This window comes from Staurois parvus, unplaced genomic scaffold, assembly GCF_062004578.1.
Source record: "Staurois parvus isolate SC_StPar_1 unplaced genomic scaffold, SC_StPar_1.0 ptg000376l, whole genome shotgun sequence".
In the NCBI taxonomy this organism is placed as follows: Eukaryota; Metazoa; Chordata; class Amphibia; order Anura; family Ranidae; genus Staurois; species Staurois parvus.
This window is the reverse complement of record NW_028318172.1, coordinates 927,105-953,843: the sequence shown is the minus strand read 5'-3', so window position 1 is coordinate 953,843 and position 26,739 is coordinate 927,105. Positions and strand designations below refer to the sequence as shown.

The 26,739-nt window shown below is 41.5% G+C and overlaps 1 protein-coding gene across 2 annotated transcripts in view; it reads left to right on the top strand.

Moving 5' to 3' along the window:
* FYTTD1 (forty-two-three domain containing 1) overlaps positions 1-18,463 on the top strand; it is a 44,985-nt gene extending 26,522 nt beyond the window's left edge. Inside the window, exons 4-9 of one of the 2 annotated variants that reach the window (XM_089685445.1) lie at positions 528-622; positions 4,054-4,147; positions 7,592-7,653; positions 16,898-16,972; positions 17,062-17,173; positions 17,376-18,463. In XM_089685445.1, coding sequence (XP_089541571.1) covers positions 528-622; positions 4,054-4,147; positions 7,592-7,653; positions 16,898-16,972; positions 17,062-17,173; positions 17,376-17,471 — 534 coding nt within the window. In that variant the 3' untranslated portion in view covers positions 17,472-18,463. Of the gene's footprint in view, positions 1-527; positions 623-4,050; positions 4,148-7,591; positions 7,654-16,897; positions 16,973-17,061; positions 17,174-17,375 lie in introns of both variants that reach the window. The other variant, XM_089685444.1, reaches the window with a different exon arrangement.
* Positions 18,464-26,739: the final 8,276 nt, after the last annotated feature.

Genomic DNA, 26,739 nt, shown 5'->3' with positions numbered 1-26,739 from the left:
GTGAAGAAAAACACCACTCCCCCATCTTCTCCTCTGCTGTCATGTGCCAAGCAGTGAGGGTTGCCGCCAGACTAGAAGCCAGGCTTCTCTGTCTTCAGCTTCTGCCAGCACCTGAGTAGCCCGCTGCAGGGCTAAACGTAGAACAAAACTTCTTGCCCGGCGCCTGGAACTACATGTCCCGGGCATCAGGCGATAGGAATAAACATCCCTGGATGTATACCAATAATATCAGTTTACATTAGTAAGCCTGTATTAAATGGTAAAGGATGCAAGCGTATTTGTTCTTTCTAAATGCACGTGGATGCATACTGTTTTGTACTGATGGCTATCACTATACACCTGCACTCTCAATAGAATACATTACTGTCCATTTTCCATCCACAGAAGGTTGAAAAACGGACAAACAGAACACATGTTAAAGGAGACTTAAAGGAAGGAGACTTCTTGTCAATAGAATATACCATTGTAGAATTGTCAAGTTAAAAAAAATGTATACTAACTATAATGTCTTTCATCATTTTATAAAGAATTCAGAAGGTCAGTGGTCACCCTTCAGGAGGAGAACAAATCTTTCCAGGCGCCTAGGGTTTGTACCTTCTCTAAAGAGAAATTATTTTCATAGGTAAGCTGGACATGTGTTTTAACCTCATGTAAAGGCTGTCTCTACCTGTTTAGGGGTCTGTTCACTACATATTTATTTTCTGCTTTTATTATCTACTTTGGCTCTATTGCTCTTTGCTGGTACTAGCATGTATTTTTTATTTGTAATTCTTTAAAGTATAACTAAAGTCAAAACTTTTTTTTTTTGTTTTTTGTTTTTTTTTAGTTTTGGATAGAGTGGAGAGGGATTAGAACATCTGTCAGGCTTTTTATTGCTTTCTGAGTCTACTAGGGAGATTCACCCTTCCTATTTTGTCAGGTGTACCGTTATCGCTGAGAGAGAGAAAATCCTAAATTGTGGGTTGTCCCCAGAACAGGATTAAGAGGGGACCTCTTCCAGTGAGGATACATGTTCTGGTGACACTAGTGACACACAGGAATTCACTTACTTTGGTGGGAATTCTCCTTACTTCCTGTTTTAGCTATGAGATGGGAAGTTTCTCTATTGGGACACCAATGGCAAAAAAAAACCTGACAGGGATTATAACCCTCTATCCATAATGGGGGAAAAAAAGCCTTTTAGATCTACTGTTTGGGGAAAAAGTTATTGTGATGGGTTTAGGTCTGGCTTTTAAGGATGGCCTACCACCTTTTGCTATTCTGATGGCTAGTAGGGCTGGTAATCATAACTAAACACCATAAAGGAGGTGTTAAAGAGATGCCAAATTATATCCTTATTTTCCAAAAATAATCCATACATATCCACTACTTAATGGCCCTGTAATCTTTTTTTTTTTTTTTTTTTTTTTTTTTTCATGAATTGTTTCCTGCTGTGTTTTTCTTCCTCCTTGTAATCTTCTCTGTAAGGTCTTGAACCTCTCCTTCCCTCCCTCATGTCCCGTTGTTTGGAATGAGCCGTACACATTATTTGTGGTCCTATACATTACTGTATGAACACTACAAATCTCATAGACCATAGTCCATCTCTGGAGCTAGCAAGAGATGGTGGCTACGTTCCTACGTACAGTGGGACCATGGCGAACAAATATAGCCACCCTCTTAACACCCTGTAACAAGATGTATCACAGCACCAAAAAAAAAAAAAAAGGAAAAGGATTTGGAGGTGATTGAGAGCAATGGAATGTACTTTTAGAGTAGAGAATACATGCTTGAAAAGGATTTTTTAAAAAACCATAATTGTATTAAATTCAGAAAAATACAATACGTATTATTCTGAATTTAATAAAATTAGGGTTTACTGAGGTAATGCGCAAGGTTGGTGTGCTTTCTTTTTGTTTCACTTTGCAGTACTTGTCGGGCTTCCCCAGCCTTGTTTAGAGCTGCACAACTTTATATGCATTGGTGGTCGGATTTTTCAAGTTCTGGTTCCATCCATCCACCCTTGCCCTGGGTCATAGAGCGCAGGAGAGATCGTTTCTGGTTCTAAGGATTTTTTAAAAACCAGAGTTTAGTATCACTTTAAAGGTGAATAGGGGTCAGGGTAGCCCTCAGGGCTGCAGGGAAGTATTGAAATTTGTGTAAGAGAATGTCCTGGTATTCAGATCTTCCAGGAGGCTTGGAAACACTTGTTAAGTATGTTGTTTGATTTTTCCAGTGATTTTAGAGGGTCTTTGAATGGTTACAAGGTTTGCTAAAGAAGAAAAAATTCCCTGCTTCTATTTCATTCTATTTCTTCTCTGACTTCTGAATGTTGCTTCTTTGCAATATGTGAACTCAGAAGCTTTCGCCTAAACATTTGTATACAGAATGTCTTTTCATGTGATGTGCACTCATCTTGAATTAAAATTTTTGGCAACTTCAACATTAGTCCTTTTCTTTTTTGAGATTTTTTTTAGACTTTTGAAAGTCTCAATGAATACAGATGGCACGCCTATCTTTATAACCACTTTGAGATTTTTTGGGTAATAATCCCATATGACAAAAAGTTAAAAAAAAAAGGACAGGAGATTAAAGGAGTTCTGTGGTCACAGCATACACGTAGAGTTTATACCACCAGCACTGTAATAGCAAAAAAACCAATAGTTTGTTTGACAATCCAATATAAGCTTAGTTGAAAAATCTCCTTTCATATTGTGAGTGCTGTCAGTCTTCTGGCCATCTCTTTTCCTCAATCTCCTGGATTCCCTGCACGCTTTTCAGTTCCTAAACTTCTGTTTACTTTCCATTTCTAAGGACTACATGTCCCTTGGTACCTTGCTTCCTGTAATCAGTGATTCATGTGGTGATTCCGCCTCCTGAAACTCCTCTTCCCAGCACCCCCTGTAGTTCAGGCAGCAGGCTTTGTAAAATCTATGACACAGCAGTGCCTATTCACAGGGCATAGTGAATGTGTTCCAGAATTCAAGGAAGTAAATGTTTGGGGAACTTCACAAAGTAAGTTTACAAACTTCAAGATTGCTCAAATTAATAGAAGTAGGCTACAAATAATTAAAATACAGTGTCAGAATGAATATATTATTTTACATTGTGAACATAGATATGCTTTAACATAATTTTTTCTGAACAGATTAACTTAAGAAATCACAGTATTCCTTGCTAAAAGTGCTTGCAGCGTGTAGTTCACCTGGATGTGTAAAACTGAGAGTACACCAAAAAGGAGGGGGGTTCAAAGAAAATGGGCCTTTTGCATACCTTCTTTATATAAGTGGCCATTTCTCATCGTTACTGAATATGTCCCCTCAGATGTATTAGTGTTCATGGTATGGAAAAAGCTGATAAAGCTGAACTCCTGTCTCTCCTGTACTGAAATTGCTTACTCACAGGGTGCTGTGATGTTTTAGGAAGCTATACACAGCACCCTGTTGGCTTCATGATATGCTTGTATAAGGAAGCACAGAGACCCATTATTGTCACTGGGCCTTAAATAAGGTACGTAATTAATGTTGATAGTTGATCATGTAATTGTTAATGAAATTGTGTTGAAAATGGGGATGAAGAGGTGGGCTAGAGGAGGACACAGGGAAGGGGATTAAACATCAGATTTAAGATTCAGATGCTTTCTAAAAGTGAAACTTACCCATAACAATTTTATAAAATAATGCTCTTTAGCGAGAAATATCCCACATTAATAATTATGCTGGCAAAATTAGTGTGGAACCGTTTCTTGCTGGAGGCTTCCATTTTGTTGAAGCCCAGAGTCTCTGAACAGCATTAAACCTTTAGGCTGTCAGCAGATCTGCCACTATAAATTCAGCACAGTTCCTAACAATAGAGAGCAATTGAGCATGTGCAGAGCAGGGTCATACAGTGTATTACTGGATTTTAAATCGTATGGGCACTTATTTTTAATGTTTTACATAGCTACAGTATACCTGCAAAATGGGCCAGCCTGAAGTGATATAACAGGGCTTAATTTTCTGACTAAAGTTCCACTGAATAATCTTGTCTGTGATTGTGTTTTTTTTTTTTGTTTTTTTTTATACATTGCAGTAGTTATTCTCAGACTTCTGCTTTTAGAAGAGGATTGAGGACAGATGAACAAAGAGACCAACGACAAGCAACTTATTTTCAGAAGAGAGGCTTAAAGGTAGGGAAATACATAAGACCTCAATGTCTAAATATTTGCCAAACAACTTGTGTTGTCTAACATAATTGTATATGTTGTGCTAGAAAAAAAGATAGAAAATCAGAAATTTAGCCACATCTGATAGATTAAAGTGATAGTAAAGGTTCAGCTTTTTCTTTTTTTTTGTATTAACAAACCTGTCATACTTATCTGCTCTGTGGAATGGTTTTGCACGGAGCAGCCCCGACTCTCCTCTTTTGAGGTCCCCCACTGGTGCTTCTGGTTCCTCCCCCCTGCTGAGTTCCCCCAGAACAAGCTGGGGATCCCAAAGCAGTCCAGCTGAGTGGGCAACAGTAACATCTAAAGCAGAACTAGAGGACTGCTTGCCACCGAAGGGGTGTCTAATGATCAACATCCAAACCTGAAACCAAACTAAGTCGAACCTCCTGCTTTATATGGGATCCTGGCAACATGACCACAGGAAGGTCACGGAAATTCAACCCGATTTATCAAGACCAAAGTAAAAAGGTCACTATCGGAGGAGTATAACTCCATATGGAGGGAACACTGACCCATGGATCAAGAGAGAGCACCCACCTGTGGGTGTAACAAAAAGTGAGTTCTGTGTAGGGAAGAAAAAAAAAAACGACTTACAACCTGACTTGGGCAGCAAGGACTGGGTTCAAGGTTGTAGTTAAAACAGGTTCAAAGAAGAAACCTATGAAGAAGGTTCTGGAACAGGGCAGACAAGCCAATCTAAATAGGAAGGCCCTAAGCCATTATCTTTACGATGCAAGAAAAGAGAACTCGTCTGTAGATATTGTCGGGACAGACAACTATTTTATCATGCGACACTAACCATGGCAGATCCTTGAATCTGGTTAGAAACAATAACCTAAAAAGAATGTGAAGTCCTCCTTGAAACCAGTAGTAGTCCCACAAAATCCACATGACTGGAAGGAGTAATGTGCATGAGAACACACTTAACAAGACTTGGCAGGAAATATAGGTTAAACCTAATCATAAACTGGGGAGATGAAACGTGACCCATATGGAACCAAGGAAGAAACAGTGTAACCAGACAGTATATGACTTTGTGTCCCTCAGTAGATTCCAATAAAAGGATTTTACAGTGACTACAGAGAGTTTAAAAAGAGGAAGTGTGTGGAAATCTCTGTAATGTATTTTCAGTTATTAGCAAAACCCAACATGAAATATAACCCTACACCACTCTGTCCAAAACTAAAAAAAAAATTTTGGCTGGACATACACTTGCAGTTGTTTTAATTTCTCCTACTAAGGATGCAATCTATTATCACAAGTGAACATTACTTCACATTAGCTTCTTATATCCAGAGCTCTGGATAATTGAGATCTGTGAGCTGTCCTTCACCTCCTCTTCCTTATTAAGACAGCCATAGAATTTGACCTTGCTGATCATCTCAGTGGATGATCTTGGATTACATACTCCAAAAAGACACATTTCAGGTATTGAAACTATCAATGCCAACTCCATGTTTAAAATAATGCTGCAGCGTTAACCGCTTCCTGTCCAAGGCGGAAAGATTAATGGCCCAGTCAACAGGTAAAAAAAAATAAAACTTATGCAGCTTACAACATTTAGGGCTCGTTCACACCATGGTGTCAGATTTTCTGCCCGTGTTCTGCAAGGGCACAATGAAATCAATTGTTCTCTATGTGCCCTGTTCACAACACTAGTATCACATGCAGATTTTTTTTTTTCTGCGCAGGAATCTGCGTGTATAAAACTCACTGAAGCGCGCATGAAAACAGATTGTAAACTGATGTCTCTGCAAGTGAAATCTGCATGTCAGTTTCCATCTTTTCTGCACATATGGTGTGAACGAGGCTTTAAGAATTGGTAAACTGCAATATAAAATTTTTCTATGGGGATTAACACTGCTTTAACTTTCACAATAATTTACAAACACTTGCATATATATGGGGCGTATAACAGGGTTAAAGCCTGTATGAAAAGGCATTGCTCACATTTGCTTATGCTAGTGTTACACTATATTTATTTATTACAGGTACTTGTATAGTGCTTTCAATTTACGCAGCGTTTTACATATATATTGTACATTCACATCAGTCCCTAACCCTCAAGGGGTGTACAATCTAAAGTCCCTAACTCACATTCATACATACACATACTAGGGCCAATTTAGACAGGAGCCAATTAACCTACCAGCATGTCTTTGGAGAGTGGGAGGAAACTGGAGTACCCGGAGGAAACCCACGCAGTCACAGGGAGAACATGCAAACTCCAGGCAGGTGGTGCCGTGGTTGGGATTCGAACCAGTGACCCTAGTACTGCCAGGCTGAAAAACTAACCATTTAGCCACTGTGCTGCCCAACTATATTGTCAAAAGTATTGGGACGCCTGCCTTTCCAAGTACATGAACTTTAATGGCATCCCAGTCTTAGTCGGCAGGGTTCAATATTGAGCTGGCCCACCTTATGCACCTATAACAGCTTCAACTCTTCTGGGAAGGCTGTCCACAAGGTTTAGGAGTGTGTCTGTAGGAATGTTTAACCATCCTTCCAGAAGTGCATTTGTGAGGTCAGGCACTGATATCGGAGTCTCTGCTGTAATTCATCCCAAAGGTGTTCTATTGGATTGAGGTCAGGACTCTGTGCAGACCAGTCAAGTTCCTCCACCCCAAACTCGCTCATCCATGTCTTTATGGACCTTGCTTTGTGCACTGGTGCGCAGTCATGTTGGAACAGGAAGGGGCCATCCCCAAACTGTTCCCACAAAGTTTGGAGCATGAAATTGTCCAAAATGTCTTGGTATGCTGACATCTTAAGAGTTCCCTTTAGTGCAATGAAGGGACCAAGCCCAACCCCTGAAAAATAACCCCACACCATAATCCTCCCTCCACCAAACTTTACACTTGGCACAATGCAGTCAGGCAAGTACCATTCTCCTGGCAATCCCCAAACCCAGACATGTCCATCGGATTGCCAGACAGAGAAGCATGATTTGTCACTCCATTGCTTTAGAGTCCAGTGGTGGTGTGCTTTACACCATGGTGCCCGACGTTTATTGCACAGGTGGCAACCTATCACGGTACCACGCTTGAATTCACTGAGCGCCTAAGAGCGACCCATTCTTTCACAACCATTTGTAGAAGCAGTCTGCATGCCTAGGTGCTTGATTTTATACACCTGTGGCCATGGAGGTGAGTGGAACACCTAAATCAAATGATTTGGACTGTGTCCCAATACTTTTGGCAATATAGTGTATATCTGAAAGCAACCATGGATATCTCTAGCAGCAATATAAATTACAATCTGTACAGTAGTGTAAAGCCTATTTAATGTAAATTACAGGTAAAGATCATACAGCATATCAATCTTACTAAATAAAATAAAAACACTATAGATGGTGTTCTTATAGTTTACATATTCTTCAGGCTAATGCTTTATATATTTCTGTAGGTTGAGACTACCATGGACATGGATCAACTTGAAGAGTTGCCAGAATTGAAGAGGACTCATCCGTGAGTATCTAGCACTGTACAGTTCCTTTAGCATTTGTGTAAACCACACAGGAGGCTTAGTGGAGCTGTAATGAACCTGTTTTTGAGGTTTTGATAGAACATGTGTTCTTCCAGCCTGTACATAGGATGTTCATTGCAGAAGAAGAAAAGTTGAAGATGTTTTATTTCCTTTTTTTGTCTGCTAGTGCACAGTACCCTTGTGCACAGGCAGACAAATGTGTTGCCACTAGTGTTCTATGAATTGTACAAACATTGCCTAGCTCTGCATAAATGCAGAAGAGTTCAAATAGGGCTCCAACAGTCTCAAACTTCTTGAAACTTAAGCCGTCCTGCACAGAAATGTGTGTGGTTACGATTTAACTTTTTTTCTTCTTTGATCAGTTTTAAGTTTAAAATAACTACTGTTAGGCCTCAATCATATGGGCGTACTTAAGCGTACACCCATGTGAGGGCTGGCATTGGGGATGCACAGGTGTTCATGCATCCCTGTGCAAGCAGTCTGATTATCTCAATTGGTACTCAGTGGTTGCTGAGCCCCAGGCACAGCTGCTGGTCCTAATTTGACATCCAAATGGGCGCTTGTCCCTGAATCACAATGTTTTTGCATTTGGGGACACACACCTGGACTCATATGGATATGACATTGGGAGCAGCCACTGCATCTCAATTGATATGAATGTTACTGTCTGCATGTGTATGCAAAGAACACCTGTGCGTCCTGTGTGGGCAAACACGACCCTCACACGGGTGTACACTTAAGTACGGCCGAGTGAGCAAGGCCTTACAGTATAAAAAGTACAAATTTTATCCTGTTTTTTTTTTTCGTTTGTTTATAATGAAAAGCTCTTATGAAGATCAACAGAAGGTACATCCCTGGATTCTGGATCATTGGTGGGACCGGTGCTCAAATAAACCACTGGATGGGTTTATGAGCAATACTTGAATCTGAAGATAACTCTAAGAAAAATATAGTAGGCCCTCTGAGAGTGCAGTATTGTTTAATAAAATTAAATAAAACAAACCACTAAAAAACACTTGCATGATAAATCCGAGTCACAGACTCATTACCAGCATATAGACAGTATGTCTTCCGGCATCAGCTCTGGACCAGAAGTGACATCACTTTGGCTCTGCCCTACACGTTACACCATTAACCCTCGTGGCTTCTTCAGGGAGTACTGCTTGTTTGTTTGGGTCTTTACCACAGTTAGTGGATATAAAAAGTCTACACACCCCTGTTAAAATGTCAGGTTTCTGTGATGTAAAAAAATTAAACAAATATAAACCATTTCAGAACTTTTTCCACCTTTTAATGTGACCTATAAACTGTACAACTCAATTGAAACGCAAACTGAGGGGGAGTGTCCAAGATGGCGACTGGAGCGGACGTCTGATCCTGAGCTCTGGCGCCTTGAAGTTAAATTCGCTGCCATCCAGGCGACAGCAGACCTTACACGGCCACCGGAGGCTCTGCGGACCCTGCCTGACATCTGAGGAGGGGTGCCGGGCGTTTTTGTCTCCCCTCCGGCCACTCGGCGATCCGGGCAATCTGCAGCCTACCGCGGTTTGTGGTGCCGCGGTCTTTCCCGCTACCACGGATGGGACAGGGCGCTGCCGCTCTGCCCCTTGGCCCCCTGCTATAAGGCCAGTTGCTGGGACAGCCTGTGTGGGTCCCCCTGGCTTCTGTCTTGGTCCCAGGGGACACACCAGGCCCACATAGGTTCCAATAGGGCCTGGAGGCCCATAGAAGTGGATAAGCAGCCCTTGATAGGGGTGGAGGCTTCACCCATCAGCCCTCCCTTCCATAGAGGGTGAATTGGGGGCTCCTGTGGCCCCCCTTGCAGGCCTTTAGTGTTGCTGACCACCAGGCCTGATTGTCATGGATCCTCGCGGCCAACCGGCTGCTGAGATCTTGGGGCCTATGCCTGCTCTGCTTGGGACCTCATCACCCTATGGATGGAAGGTACCGCCACAGTTACATCTGAAGTCTGTATCTACCCCTCCCTTTCCAGTGCGATAATCTTCTCTACAATTTATTGGCTGTGGCGGGACGCATGATGTGCTCCGCAGCAATGGATCTTATGTGAAGGCAACCCGTTGGGGGACACGCACGCGTAATCGGGGAAGAGGACTGTGTGATCTCCCTGTGCCGTGCCACCGGAACATATATCTTGGCAATTGGGCTTCTACACCCTGGCGTATAATTTCAACCGGTTGAAGGTGTTTGTGAACTACCTGGACTTCTCTTAAAAATGCACCGTACCCCACGCACCAAACCCAAAAACCGGGCTCAACAGCAATCCCCTCCACATAGTCACATTAGCAAGCTAATGCCCAGCCCCCCAAAGCCTGATGACATCACGCAGCTTACAGGGGATCCTGAGTCAGATGGCGATAGTCAGCAGCAGTTCCCATCGGGCCTGACCGGCCCTCTTGAACAAAACCCTGAAGCCTTGCTACACAAATTCCGTGCCATAGTGCGGGAGGAGATTACAGTTGCCTCTCGTAAATTATCTTCTGATCTGGTAAGAGGCCTAAAAGAACTGGGCCACCGCGCCCATCAACTGGAACAACATATGGATCTGGTGAATACGGTCTTGGAGGGCCATGAACAGGAGGTGCATGATCTGCATGCTGAACTGGACACTTTAAAGGATAAATTGGAGGATGCTGAGAATAGAGCCCGCAGAGATAATCTCCGCATCCGCGGGGTCCCTGAGGTAATCGCCGATCTACAGGGTACTGCTACCGCTCTATTCCAGGAACTGGCTCCTGAACTCCCCTTGGAACGACTGGAGTTTGACCGTATCCATAGAGCTTTAGCTCCTAAACCCATGGAGGGCCCTCCCAGGGACATTATCATTAAATTCCACTTTTACTGCACTAAAGAGCGTCTACTACAGACGGCTCGGAATCGTCTGGCTTTGGAATTTCAGGGTCACTCTATTCAGCTGTTTGCGGATTTGTCCCCAGTCACGACTGCCAAATGTCGTACCCTGAGACCCTACCTCCAGATTTTACTATCAGCTGATATTAAGTAAATATGGGGCTTTCCTTTCAAGCTCTCTTTCTCCTTCCAAGGTCGTCAGTTCCAAGCTTCTTTACCAGCGGATCTTCGCCGTCACTTTTTGGAACTGAAATTGGAGTTGCACACTCCCAGAATGGGGAGGCAACAGTTTCTACATGCCCTCGAAGTTCCCAATCTTTGCGTAAATCTTCTCCAAGTCAGAGTAGCTCTCAGGCTCTTCGATCCCTACAGGCCCAGCGTTTCCAGGAGCTTTCTGCGACTTGATATTCTCTGTCCGGTTGGGTTTTTCACATTTATTTTTTTTCTACTCTTGAAGATGCTGGCGACATTGCCATATGTGATCCTATGCAGTTATGCCTTGTAGCACTTTCTCCACAGCGGCTAGTGCCTAAATAACCATGTTAGTTCTGTGTAGATGCTTCTACTTATGTTATAGTTGATGGGCGGAACTGGCGACGGATCTCAGGCCGCGGATGTGACTCAGCTCACTGGGCGGTCCAGTGGGCGGTCTCACCCCTTCGGCTATTGTGGAGCTTCTTCATTTTGAAGTTCTAAGTATACTGAGATTCCTATGGCCTTACTAGCCAACTATAGGTAAATTTTTCCTGGGTTTATTAGCCCAAGTTGTTTGTTTAGTATTTTCTTGCCTTAACTAAGTCGAGTAGTTCCAGTGGACTATGGTGTCCCCCTCTGAGCTGGTTAGTGGACTGGATTGGTGTCCTGCCCGCTATCCAGCCTTTTTGTGGGTATTTCACCCACAGTGGATTATTAAGATGTTTGTGCTAATCTTACTATTTCATAGGAATATTGCTCGTATACCAGATGATTTCTTGTTTTCTTCCTTCTGTCCAGTCTTTTTTTTTTTCTCTGTTTTTTGTCATGTCTGTTTAGTGTTTTTATTAAAAAATTTTCAGGGCTCCTAGCGGAGATGATCTTTTTCCCTTCCGATTGCCATGTCACTAAACTGGTTATTCTTGAATGTTCAGGGCATGAACTCTCCGCAAAAACGGGTAAAGATATTTGTTTCTTCGGGCTTGCCATGTCGACATTGCTTGCCTACAGGAGACTCATTTTTCAAATACCTCTGCCCCTAAATATTTCGATGCACGCTACCCTCAGGTTTTTCAGGATACTTGCCCTACTAAACAAAGGGGAGTCCTTGCTGCTTTTCACGGCAAAACCCCATTTGTGTGAAGCGTATTGCTGACCCAAGCGGCAGGTATCTTTTATTACAGGGCACGATTCAGGGTATCGATGTTACAATACTGACCTATTATGCTCCCAATGTCAACCCCGGGCCCTTTTTATCACATATCTGCTCCCTCCTGGCTGTTCATCAAAAGGGTACTCTTCTGCTGGCAGGAGATTCCAATTTAGTATTAAACCCATCCCTAGATAAATACCCTGCAGAAAACTCTAATTATTCTACGTCGGCCAAATCCTTCACTCGTACGTTAAGTACCCATGACCTGGTAGATTTATGGCGTGAATTCCACCCCCGAGGAAAAGACTACACTTACTACTCTCACCCTCATCATTCTCATTCAAGAATTGACCATGCTTTTGTATTGCGTAAACATTTTCCTTTGGTACGCTCTGTCTCTATCCTCATGGTTTCATGGTCCGATCATGACCCCATTTTGGTCTCTCCTCTGTAAGCCATCCTACTCCTCTTGGATTATGAATGACTCTCTACTTTCACTGAAGGAGATTCAGGCGGAACTATTGCGTAAATCCCAAGAGTATTTTCAGCTAAACTCGGGTTCTGTCTCTTCTTCGGTGACATTGTGGAAAGCTTACAAGGCTGTTCTCCGGGGTCATATTATTCAGATAGCTTCGAGGCGGAGGAAGGATAGACAACATAAACAGAGTCAGCTGGAATCAAAGTTAGCTTCTGTGTCGGCTCAATATAAGCAGGTACCAACCCCATCGAACTGTAGGTTTTTGGATCAGGCTCGCCTGGAACTAGATCTCTGTTTGACTGATGAGGCTGAGCGCTCTTTGCGATGGACACGCCAGAAGCGGTATAGTAAAGCAAATAAACCATATTCCATGTTAGCATGTAGGTTGCGCTCTTTCGCGCATCATCCTAAACCAATTTCTCTACGCACTTGTCAGAATGTTCTCACCAGTAATCCTGTAGCGGTATTGGAGGAGTTCCGGCATAGACTAGCCAGACTTTATGCGGATCCTACACGGGCTGATCCCCAATCTATCTCTGATTTTCTATCTCATTTGTCCTTACCTACTTTGACTCAGGCTCATAAGGACCTGATGGACCGTGATATTCAAGTATCGGAAGTTCTGCAATGTATTGCAGATCTGAAGACGGGCAAATGCCCAGGTCCAGATGGATACATGGCTTCACATTACAAAAAATTGGCAGATGTGCTTGCCCCTCACCTTGCCGCTATGTTCAATGCAATGAGGAGGGGTGCAAACTTTTCCCCTGACTTTTGACTGCTAACGTGGTTATGATCCCCAAACCGGATCGGGACCATTCCTCTTGGGCAAATTACAGACCGATTTCTCTTATTAACATTGACATGAAAATCCTCACTAAGATCTTAGCCACTCGTTTTAATTCTTTCCTTTCTCGCTTGATTAAGAAGGACCAGGTGGGTTTCGTCCCCCACAGACAAGCCGGAGATGCCATCAGACGTATTATACAGTTACAACATTTGGCCTGTACTCACAAAATTGATATGATGCTTCTATCTCTAGATATCAACAAGGCCTTTGACACCTTGTCCTGGCCTTATCTCATGTCGGTCCTTCATCATTTTGGCTTTGGTCCCTCGTTCTTGCGTTTGATTTCCTCGCTATATACATCACCTCAAGCAAAACTCAAATGCTATGGTTTTGAGTCTTCAACGTTTTCGATTGGCAGGGGAACTAGACAAGGTTGCCCACTTTCTCCCATACTATTTATCTTGGCTTTGGAACCGTTGGCTGAAACCATTCGTATGCATTCTGATATTAAGAGAATAGATGTAGCTGGTTCCCAACACAAGTTATCTATGTTCGCTGACGATATATTGTTATCGGTTACGAACCCGGGGGTTACTTTGCCAAATTTACTTTTGGATTCCTTTGCAGTTCTTTCAGACCTCCATGTTAACCCTGCCAAGTCCACAGCTATGTCAATTACCCTCTCACCATCACTTTTGGAGACTCTGAAACATTTGTTCCCTTTTCAATGGCTTTCTGCCCTGCCGTATTTAGGAATCAAGCTTACTCCGACTTATGAAGGACTTTACCGGGCTAATTTCCCCACTGCTTTTAATGACTTGACAGAGTTGTTGTCCTCCTGGTCTCACTATCCGCTTTCGTGGTTCGGTAGAATCAATGCGGTCCACATGACTTATCTTCCCAAATTATTGTACATGTTTCGAGTTTTACCAGTCCCTGTTCCCTCACATATATTGCGTATTCATCAGCGAAAACTCCTGTCTTTCATTTGGAGTTCCTCTTGACCCAGAATCGGTAAAAAAAAAATCTTATTTGCTCATAGGACTGAGGGTGGGTTATCAGTCCCAAACCTTCAGTCTTACTATCTGGCGGCCAATATTGCCCCCCTAGCCCATCTCCATGCATCTCACCATTTTCCTTTGTGGGCTACTGTAGACTTTGGACTCCCACCCGATTCCACTCCTTTACCATGGCTTCCTTCTACTCATCGACCCTCATCCCTTGGTCCGACGCTAACGCTCCATCTTTGGGACTCTATTAAGTATTCAGCTGGCCTCATTTCTGCCCATCTACCGTTACTAAACATAAAAAAACTAAAATAATGTGGTCGCATAAGTGTGCAAACCCTCTTATAACCGGGGATGTACTGTGTTCACAATTAAATATTCACATTCAAAATCATGTTAAATAGCAGTCAGTACACACCTGCCATCATTTTCAGTGCCTCTGAATTAACCCCAAATAAAGTTCAGCTGTTCTAGTAGGTCTTTTGTGACATTTTCTTAGTCGCATCCTACAGCAAAAGCCATGGTCCGCAGAGAGCTTCCAAAGCATCAGAGGGATCTCATTGTTAAAAGGTATCAGTCAGGAGAAGGGTACAAAAGAATTTCCAAGGCATTAGATATACCATGGAACACAAGACAGTCATTAAGTGGAGAAAATATGGCGCAACAGTGACATTACCAAGAACTGGACGTCCCTCTAAAATTGATGAAAAGACGAGGAGAAAACTGGTCTGTGAGACTGCCAAGAGGCCTACAGCAACATTAAAGGAGCTGCAGGAATATCTTGCAAGTATAGGCTGTGTGGTACATGTGACAACAATCTCACGTATTCTTCATATGTTTGGGTTATGGGGTAGAGTGGCAAGACGGAAGCCTTTTCTTATGAAAAAAACATCCAAACCTGAATAAATTTTGTAAAAACACATCTGAAGTCTCCCAAAAGCATGTGGGAAAATGTGTTTTGGTCCGATGAAACCAAGGTTGAACTTTTTGGCCATAATTCCAAAAGATATGTTTGGCGCAAAAACAACACTGCACATCACCAAAAGAACACCATATCTACAGTGAAGCATGGTGGTGGCAGCATCATGCTTTGGGGCTGTTTTTCCTTCAGCTGGAACTGGGGCCTTAGTCAAGGTAGAGGGAATTTATGAAAAGCTCCAAATACCAGTCAATATTGGCAGAAAACCTTCTGGCTTCTGCTAGAAAGCTGAACATGAAGAGGAACTTCATCTTTTAGCATGACAACGACCCAAAGTATGCATCCAAATTAACAAAGGAATGGCTTCACCAGAAGAAGATAAAAGTTTTGGAATGGCCCAGCCAGAGCCCAGACCTGAATCCGATTGAAAATCTGTGGGGTGATCTGAAGAGGGCTGTGCACAAGAGATGCCCTCGCAATCTGACAGATTTGGAGTGTTTTTACAAGGAAGAGTGGGCAAATATTGCCAGGTCAAAATGTGCCATGCTGATAGACTCATACCCAAAAAGTCTGATTGCTGTAATAAAATCAAAAGGTGCTTCCAGAAAGTATTAATTTAAGGGCGTGCACACTTTTTATTTTTTGTTTTTTTTTTTTACTTCCCTCCATCTAAAAGATTTCAGTTTGTTGTTCAATTGAGTTATACAGTTTATAGGTTACATTAAAGGTGGAAAAAGTTCTGAAATTATTTCTTTGTCATTTGTTTACGTCACAGAAACCTCACATTTTAACAAACTTTTTTTATCCACTGTATTTGGTTTGTTTCAATTGACTATTTTTTGCATGGGACTGTTATTGTGCTAAAAAATGTTTCATATTTTTACACGATTCAGCACTGTGATACAGTATTTGCATACCATATTTTTCGCTCCATAAGATGCACCTAGTTTTTAAAGGCGCAAAACAAGAAAAAACAAAAATTCTGAACCAATGGACTGCAGACATAGTACAGGAAATGAACAGAGACTGCGGACCTTTGGGGAGGGGGGGTGGGTACCCGCTCCCACTTCCGTGGAGTTGTCCTTCCCCTTCCCTCATAACGTGACAAGTCCCACAAGACTATGGGGCCATTCACAAAGCGCAGCGTTTCTTGCGCATGCACAGTGGGCACCCGGCTGTGAAGCCTCAAGTTGTCACAGCCGGGTGCCCACACTGAAGATGCATGCGCCAGGGTGAGAAAACGGCTGATGGAAGCTGGACCGAGGAACAGGTGGGACGGAGGAGTGGGTTCTTATGCACAGTAGAGCCGAGCTGCCAGCCCGGTATTCTAACACAGCGGTGAGGGGAATACTGGGCCGGCCGATCCATATTTGCTCCATAAGACACACAGACATTTCCCCCCATTTTTTGATGGGGAAAAAAGTGCATCTTATGGAGCGAAAAATACGGTATATTGTTGAATGATTGGAAAATTGTTGTTCTCCAGTAATCCCCTTTTAGCCTAATATGGCTAGAGCAATTTTGCACAAAAATTACAGATCCAGATTTGCATTAACTTTTGCGTCAAAATAAAAATATTGCATTGTCAAAATCAAGGTGCGTATATGAGACTCTAAATGGTTAAGTACATTTTAATTCCAGGTTTTTAGACATCGTTTGCCAAGTAGTATAGTTTAGGGAAGAGGAATTGTTTTGGTTGCAGTTGTTACAATTGTTTTGTCTCAGTGAGCATCGGTTTTTAATTTATGCTGTATTTTGTTTCCCTTGTGTACATGTGCAGAAACAAGAACATTGTATCAAATTATATTTTTCTTCTAGTTGGAGGACATCTATGAACAGCAGTGGTATTTTGACGGTATCAATCGATAATCCTACTGCAGCTTTGTTACCTAGGTTTGTGTTTGAAATATAAAGAGTATATAAATCATCTATCTTTTATTGTGCAATTTTTGGACTTACCTAAGTTTGATTTTATTCTACAGTACAAGGCTGCCCCGACCCCCATTACCTTTTTTGTTGAAAAAGGAGGGTTCAGAACCTAAGGTACCCAAAGGAGTCCCTTTAGACTTTGATATAAACAGCGTTGTAAAACAGGTATGCCATTACATGATTGCAAACTCTTAACTTGATTTGTACATAAAATATTCTTGTCCACCTAACTATATTGTTCTCTCTGATGACCATGACTTGTACAACATCTCCTTTATGTATGCGCTGCAACCCTTTCTTTAATAAAGAATGTTAAACATATTTTATATATTCTTACTGTGGTTTTTTTTTTGTTTTTTTTTTCTAGACGGGAATCACATTAAATGAACGTTTCAAGATTCTAAAAGAACAAAGACTGTCTCAGGCTATGAGCAAAGGCAGCAGATTTGTGACTGTAGGATGAGGCCCGTTTTGTGCCTAGGATTGTTGTGTTTACGTTCCTGTTTTTGTTTTTTCACTTGGCTTTAACAGCAGAGACAAAGACTTGTGTCTCCTATGCTGAGGATGCGGCTCCTCCGTTCCTTATTTTTTGAGAAATGAAGTGGGAAAACTTTTTGTATTGTTTTTACTGTAAAATACACAAAAGAACATTTGATCATAGAAAAGTGAAACGTGACTTGGAATTGTTAGCTCAGGTTCTCTTCTAAGGTTTTTCTGATGAATCAAGATGAGTACAGAGTACATAGTCACTACTTTTTATTTTGACGGACATAAATATTTCCATACTAAGATGTAGAGTTGTTCTTTTCCTTTATTGTTATTGTACAGTTTTAATGTACAGTTTTATTTATGCTTTATACCCGTGCCCCACCTAACTGATGGAAATTGATGGCTAAAATGGCTCCTAAAAACAAGGCAAGACATTATTCAACAAAATATGGTTTCATCCGCATGAAGATCTTCAATAGAAGTCATGTTACTGCATTTCTGTTCCCCATCAAAACAGAGGTAATGTCCACTGAGTGCAACCTTTTGGCACTCTTTCAACTGCATTTGTTGGGTCCAGTTTAACTGTCTTTCACATCCTATTGCCAACCCTATTTGCAGAATAAAAGTATTTGCAGTGTTCTTGTTCAGAGACAAAGCACAGTTCTGCTTCAGTTAACCTTTGGAGTGTTAAGAATACTGCAAATAAAAAGTATACTGTGAAGTACAGCATAGCATTTGTAGAATTATGGAAAAATTTGTAACGCAAGTGTGTCATTGGGATGTTTTTTTTTTTAACTGCCTGAGCTGAGGTTCTAGGCTTGAAGCACCCCATGGAAGATACTTTCCATAAACTTTGTTCAAAATGTTGAATGACCCTTTTGCTATGATTGTTCAATTCAGTTGAGGAAACAATGTTGTATACCTTTATCTTTCATTTCTTTTTTCAAAATAAAAGGTTATGCACAACTGATGGTTTGCACTGAGATTGAGTTAAGTTTCAGAGCTGCTCTATTTTATATTGGGGTATTGAGTTCAAAATTCACCGGGTCTGGTCAGTAAAATTTTCTTTCAGCAGATGTCAAAATCTGTTCGCGATATAACTTCACACTATTGTCCCACACCTTTCACATCTCCCCCTTTACATATCAGACCCCCTCCCCCGCCTTCACATCCCAGTACCCCCATGTAGACCACAGCACACCCTTTAAATGAGTCTTCCTCTTTTCATAGCAACCCTCCCTCTACACCACAGGCCCTCCCTTTGCAACACAGCCCTTTTTATTTTGTAGCCCCACTTTACATTACAGCACCCCTTTAAATCACAGTTTTCCTCTTTACATAGCAACCTCTCAATACATCACAGCCCCCTTTTACAGTACAGCCCCCTCTTTACACCGCAGTCTCCCCCTTTACAGCACAGTGCCCTTCTTTACATCCCAGTGCTCCTTTACAATACAGCACCCCCTTTACATTGTGCATTGCAACATCCCTCTTTACATCACAGCCCTCCTTTACAGTATCTTTCACATTGAAGTCCTGCATTTTACATGACAGCCTCCATTTAAACAGAGGCAGCTGAATGGTGCAGCCGTATCAGTCCAGACAGAACTGTCACTTGGCCCGGAACTGAGTTGTAGTCTGCCATTTCGTGATGCCTGTTTTATGTGGTAAACCTAGTTTATTTTATTTTCGTGATATATCTTTTTAAGTTGCATTTTGAATATGACCCCATCCTGCCTTTCTAATCGGTGCACACATATAATACTTACACCCTAGATGCAGATGTTTATCTTTAGCCATTTTAAGTCCACCCTATAGCAGACTTGCTGCTACAGTACGGACGTTTTGTGAAAAATCACATATATAAACGTGATTTTCCACTTCCACCGTAGGAGGTGCATCGCTTCTCCTGTGAGTTGGACACAGCAGCAGCCGATCAACAGATGAGACCAATGGATGAGCGCCGGCTACCGTTGATCGCCAAGGAGACTGACAGAACACAAAACACAGCTCTGCCTATGTAAACAAGGTAGAGCCGTATGTAAAAGAAGTTGCGAGCGCTAGAAAAACTAAAGCAGCCACAGCATCAAAAAGGAAACCAATAAACCTTACAAAAGCATATAATTTAAAAGATGCGGCGCTATATCACAAGTAATAAAAAGAAAATGGAAATTATCCAAGGTGTCAATATAGTGATCATAAGTGATTAATGTGATCCTGAACAATAAGCAGAGTAACATGCAGTGCAAAAAAAAAACAGTCTTTGTGGTAATATCTCTCCTTCAAAGTGCTGATTCCATGCGGTGAACGTGAAAAAGGACAAGACTGTGCACTCACCAGATGCACAGCGTAACTGCGCATTTAGAGATGAATTATCTCTGAAAAATCCACTGGTAGCTCTTTAAGGTCAGGTCAAATCAGATATTCCTCCACCCGCTGGATAAAACGTTAACGTTTAAAACGTTATCACGCTATTGGTCTCCTTTCTTTGTGGCCCTTGGTGAGTCACATATCACCTGTAGAGCCATCTTTGAGAGAGACTGCGGATTATCATCAACATCCAGCGGGTGGAGGAATATCTGATTTGACCTGACCTTAAAGAGCTACCAGTGGATTTTTCAGAGATAATTCATCTCTAAATGCGCAGTTACGCTGTGCATCTGGTGAGTGCACAGTCTTGTCCTTTTTCACGTTCACCGCATGGAATCAGCACTTTGAAGGAGAGATATTACCACAAAGACTGTTTTTTTGCACTGCATGTTACTCTGCTTATTGTTCAGGATCACATTAATCACTTATGATCACTATATTGACACCTTGGATAATTTCCATTTTCTTTTTATTACTTGTGATATAGCGCCGCATCTTTTAAATTATAAGGTAGAGCCGTGTTCTGTCAGCAGCGGTCTGCTAGAAGCAGGGAATAAAATCTACCAGTTTGCCTAGTAAAAACAGCACACACAGTACACAAAAACACTGGCTGCGCACACAGTTAACCCTTTGTTCACCCTAGATGTTTAACCACTTCCTAGCCCATGTCATTAATACAGCGACATTGTATATTTTTAACACTGATCACTATATTAGTGTCACTGGTTCCCACAAAGTGTCAGTTAGTGTCAGACTGTCTGCCGTAATTTCGCAGTCCTGCTATAAGTTGCTGATTGCCACCATTACTAGTATTGGAAAAAAAATATTCCAGTGTACAGTCAGGTCCATAAATATTGGGACATTGACACAATTCTAACATTTTTGGCTCTATACACCACCACAATGGATTTGAAATGAAACGAACAAGATGTGCTTTAACTGCAGACTGTCCGCTTTAATTTGAGGGTATTTACATCCAAATCAGGTGAACGGTGTAGGAATTACAACAGTTTGCATATGTGCCTCCCACTTGTTAAGGGACCAAAAGTAATGGGACAGAATAATAATCATAAATCAAACTTTCACTTTTTAATACTTGGTTGCAAATCCTTTGCAGTCAATTGCAGCCTGAAGTCTGGAACGCATAGACATCACCAGACGCTGGGTTTCATCCCTGGTGATGCTCTGCCAGGCCTCTCCTGCAACTGTCTTCAGTTCCTGCTTGTTCTTGGGGCATTTTCCCTTCAGTTTTGTCTTCAGCAAGTGAAATGCATGCTCAATCGAATTCAGGTCAGGTGATTGACTTGGCCATTGCATAACATGCCACTTCTTTCCCTTAAAAAACTCTTTGGTTGCTTTTGCAGTATGCTTTGGGTCATTGTCCATCTGCACTGTGAAGCGGCGTCCAATGAGTTCTGAAGCATTTGGCTGAATATGAGCCGATAATATTGCCTGAAACACTTCAGAATTCATCCTGCTGCTTTTGTCAGCAGTCACATCATCAATAAATACAAGAGAACCAGTTCCATTGGCAGCCACACATGCCCACGCCATGACACTACCACCACCATGCTTCACTGATGAGGTGGTATGCTTAGGATCATGAGCAGTTCCTTTCCTTCTCCATACACTTCTCTTCCCATCACTCTGGTACAAGTTGATTTTGGTCTCATCTGTCCATAGGATGTTCCAGAACTGTGAAGGTTTTTTTAGATGTTGTTTGGCAAACTCTAATCTGGCCTTCCTGTTTTTGAGGCTCACCAATGGTTTCCATCTTGTGGTGAACCCTCTGTATTCACTCTGGTGAAGTCTTCTCTTGATTGTTGACTTTGACACACATACACCTACCTCCTGGAGAGTGTTCTTGATCTGGCCAACTGTTGTGAAGGGTGTTTTCTTCACCAGGGAAAGAATTCTTCGGTCATCCACCACAGTTATTTTCCGTGGTCTTCCGGGTCTTTTGGTGTTGCTGAGCTCACCGGTGCGTTCCTTCTTTTTAAGAATGTTCCAAACAGTTGTTTTGGCCACGCCTAATGTTTTTGCTATCTCTCTGATGGGTTTGTTTTGTTTTTTCAGCCTAATGATGGCTTGCTTCCCTGATAGTGACAGCTCTTTGGATCTCATCTTGAGAGTTGACAGCAATAGATTCCAAATGCAAATAGCACACTTGAAATGAACTCTGGACCTTTTATCTGCTCATTGTAATTGGGATAATGAGGGAATAACACACACCTGACCATGGAACAGCTGAGAAGCCAATTGTCCCATTACTTTTGGTCCCTTCACAAGTGGGAGGCACATATGCAAACTGTTGTAATTCCTACACTGTTCACCTGATTTGGATGTAAATACCCTCAAATTAAAGCTGATAGTCTGCAGTTAAAACACATCTTGTTTGTTTCATTTCAAATCCATTGTGGTGGTGTATAGAGCCAAAAATGTTAGAATTGTGTCGATGTCCCAATATTTATGGATCTGACTGTATATACTGTAGTTTGTAGATGCTATAACTTTTGTGCAGACCAATCAATATACGTTTATTGGGATTTTGTTTTTATGAAAACTTTGTAGCAGAATACATTTTGGCCTAAATGTTTGAAGAAATTAGATTTTTGATTTTTTTTTTTACTTTTTTTAATTGGATATGTTTTATAGCAGAAATTTAAAAGAAATTGTTTTAATTTCGGCCTTTTTTCTTTGTAGTGCAAAAAATAATAAACCCAGAGGTGATCAAATAACAAAAGAAAGCTCCTCTTGTGGGGAAAAAAAGACATTAATTTCATTTATGTACAGCGTTGTATGACCGTGCAATTGTCAGTTAAATTAACGCAGCACCCTATAGCAAAAGGCTTGGTTATGAAGGGGGATAAATCTTCTGGAGCTGAAGTGTTTAACAATAAAATAAATAAATATATATATATATATATATATATACAGTCATGGCCGAAATTGTTGGCACCCTTGATATTTTTCCTGAAAATCAAGTATTTCACACAAAAAAGGTATTGCATTAACACATGTTTTGCTATACACATGTTTATTCCCTTTGTATGTATTGGAACAAATATAAAACAGAGGCAGAAAAGCAAATATGACATAATGTCACACAAAACCCCAAAAATGGGCTGGACAAAAGTATTGGCACCCTTAACTTAATATTTGGTTGCACACCCTTTGGAAAACATAACTGAAATCAGTCGCTTCCTATAACCATCAATAAGCTTCTGACACCTCTCACCCGGAATTTTGGACCACTCTTCCTTTGCAAACAGCTCCAGGTCTCTCTTATTGGAAGGACACCTTTTCCCAACAGCAATTTTAAGATCTCTCCACAGGTGTTCAATGGGATTTAGATCTGGGCTCATTGCTGGCCACTTCAGAACTCTCCAGCGCTTCTTTGCCATCCATTTCTGAGTGCTTTTTGACGTATGTTTGGGGTCATTGTCCTGCTGGAAGACCCAGGATCTTGGACGCAAACCCAGCTTTCTGACACTGGGCCCTACAGTGCGACCCAAAATCCTTTGGTAATCCTCAGATTTCATGATGCCTTGCACACAGTCAAGGCACCCAGTGCCAGAGGCAGCAAAACAACCCCAAAACATCATTGAACCTCCACCATATTTTACCGTAGGTACTGTGTTTTGTTCTTTGTAGGCCTCATTCCGTTTTCGGTAAACAGTAGAATGATGTGCTTTACCGAAAAGCTCTATCTTGGTCTCATCTGTCCACAAGACGTTTTCCCAGAAGGCTTTTGGCTTACTCAAGTACATTTTGGCAAACTGTAGTCTTGCTTTTTTATGTCTCTGTGTCAGCAGTGGGGTCCTCCTGGGTCTCCTGCCATAGCGTTTCATTTCATTTAAATGTCGACGGATAGTTCGCGCTGACACTGATGCTCCCTGAGCCTGCAGGACAGCTTGAATGTCTTTGGAACATGTTTGGGGCTGCTTATCCACCATCCGGACTATTCTGCGTTGCAATCTTTCATCAATTTTCCTCATCCGTCCACGACCAGGGAGATTAGCTACAGTGCCATGGGTTGCAAACTTCTTGATAATGTTGCGCACTGTGGACAAAGGCAAATCTAGTTCTCTGGAGATGGACTTGTAACCTTGAGATTGTTGATATTTTGCCACAATTTTGGTTCTCAGGTCCTCAGACAGTTCTCGCCTCCTCTTTCTGTTGTCCATGCTTAGTGTGGCACAGACAGACACACAATGCAAAGGTTAAGTGAACGTCTCTCCTTTTTATCTGCTTTCAGGTGTGATTTCTATATTGCCCACACCTGTTACTTGCCCCAGGTGAGTTTACAGGAGCATCACATGCTTGTAACATTCTTATTTATCCGCAGTTGTGAAAGGGTGCCAATACTTTTGTCCAGCCCATTTTTGGAGGTTTGTGTGACATTATGTCGAATTTGCTTTCTTTCCTCCCTTTTTTTGTTTTGTCCCAATACACACAAAGGGAATAAACATGTGTATAGCAAAACATGTGTTAATGCAATACGTTTCGTGAGAAATACATGATTTCCTGGAGAAATATCAAGGGTGCCAACAATTTCGGCCATGACTGTATATATCTCCATCCCTTAGACTCATACTGTACAGTGGGTATAATTACATAGCCTGAATTTACAAGCTGGCTTACATTCGTTTCAAATAAAATTGTCAAACTACAAAGAGCAATATGTGTTACCATCTAGGCCAGTTAGTGATGAGATGCCGCTTCATAATCCAGAAAAGAAGAAAAAAAATAAGGCAATAAGGTTCACTGTACGTCTATTTTTATTTATTTTGGTTATCTTCATATGGATGGATGGAGCCTGGTGTTGTTTCAGCATATTGGGGATGCAGCTCTTGACAACGTTAATCTAATATGGAAGGATAGATTTCACAAAAGACTTCCTGGAGATATTTATATAGTAAAAAGAAGGCCGAGTAATTTGGTAGTGGGATGTCAATACATTTTTGGTGATACAGTGTACTTCTGCCTGAAACAGCTGCAAAGACAGGCAAGACCAAAAAATATGCAAGGTATCCCTTGGGCTATGCCACATCTCCAGCACGGGTCTGGTATAGTTGAGGTCGTATGGTGTGGGACTTGTGGCATCCTATACTATTGTGTAAGGATCTTTTAGACAGACTCTTACTATTTTGTGTGTACATATGTTTCGTGCCTAGAATATATTGGGGATGATTTACTAAAGGCAAATAGATCTAGAGCAACTGCACTTCCAAGTGCACAGCCTGAGGGGAACATACAAGGAACATTAAAAAAGCATTTTTACTTGCACATGATTAGATGAAAGAAATCAGCAGATCTTCGCCTCATTTCAGAACTTCCCCTCGGATCTAAAGCAACTGCACCTGCAGTGCACTTGCTGGTGAGCTTGCAGTGCACAGCCTATTTGCCTTTAGTAAATCAACCCCTTTGTCTTTGTTCAGAAGTCAATTGAATCTGTTGGTCTTTCTTCTATTTCTCGATGAATGGAGGGACAAAAGGGATGGGGTAACTTGTTCATCAGTCTATACATAATGGAGACCGTGTATCTAAGGGGCTCATGTTGTTCATGTTCATTTTCAAAACGTGTAAGGGGTCTAGTAAAAGACTTTGCAGTTGGTAAAAATGTAAATAAAAACTAGATAATTGTGCCATTCTTCAGAATCCCAAATGGGTCTGGTGAGAGTCAATTTCAAGCTGTCTAACGTGGGCCATCGGCATATTGTGATAAAGGTTTGGGACCCAACAGACCTTATCTCAGAATAGCATGTCGAATTCACACTACTGGAGGGAAAGATGTGTTTTCAAGAATTGTAAATGGGGAAGGGAGGGGGGTGGCGGTAATGGGAGATGTCCTTTTTTGCAGTTTCTTCTTTTTTTTTTCCCCAGTGCCAGCTGCCAGATATGAAAAGGTGTGTACAAAATTCTAAATCAGGGTTCCTCCAGAGGTTGCTAGGGGTTCCTTGAGCTATGAGCGATTTCTGCCTCTTAGATAAGTTCCCAATGACACCATGGATCTTCTTGGCTATCAGTAGGGGATAACTCTTTCCAATGACCACAAGTGTAAGTAGCATTCTTCTTACTGACCATCACACTAATGTATCATGAGTTAGGTAGATATAGTCATTTTTGGCAGGGGTTCCCTGAGACCAGAAATATATTTCAAGGGTTCCTCTGTGTTGAAAGGTTGAGAGAGGATGTTTTAAATACTAATAACTGCAGCGATTGGCCATTAGTCTCCATCATCATGCGTTGTGCATGTGCATCTTCATAATTAGTTGCTGGACCATAGAGGAGAAAATGTGCACAGGAGCAGAAAGGAAGTAAAATCGATTGTTTTATGTATCTGAGGTGCTTTTATATACCATGATTAATTAGTACATGGGGTGCCTGTATACACATTTTATGTTAAAGCTACAGTCATGACTAAGTTTCTGATATATAACTTGTAAAAGAAAATTTTGATTCTTATGATATATAAGAGTTTTTAGCTGAAAAATTGTAGCATGGCCATGCTATTTAAAGCCCAGCTGAAGGTCAGATTCGCTAAATACATTCCAAGTGCCTCAAAACAAAAGGTTTTGAACGTCTTTCAGTTAGATTTCTTTTCAAACCAGCTGTAGCTTGGGTCAAAAAGCCTGTCCTTTGCTAACATGCTACAGAGAAGGTCCCTTGCTCTCTGTAGGGAAACAGTGGTGTCTCTGTTAAAGAAAGTCTATGGTCACAGCATACACTTCAACTTTACAGCATTAGTACTGTAATAATAGTGAAAATGTGTCACAGAATTCAAAGAAGTAAATGTGTGGGAATCTTCACAAAGTAAGTGTACAAACTTCAAGATCTCTTAGATTAACATGAGTAGGCTAGAAATAATC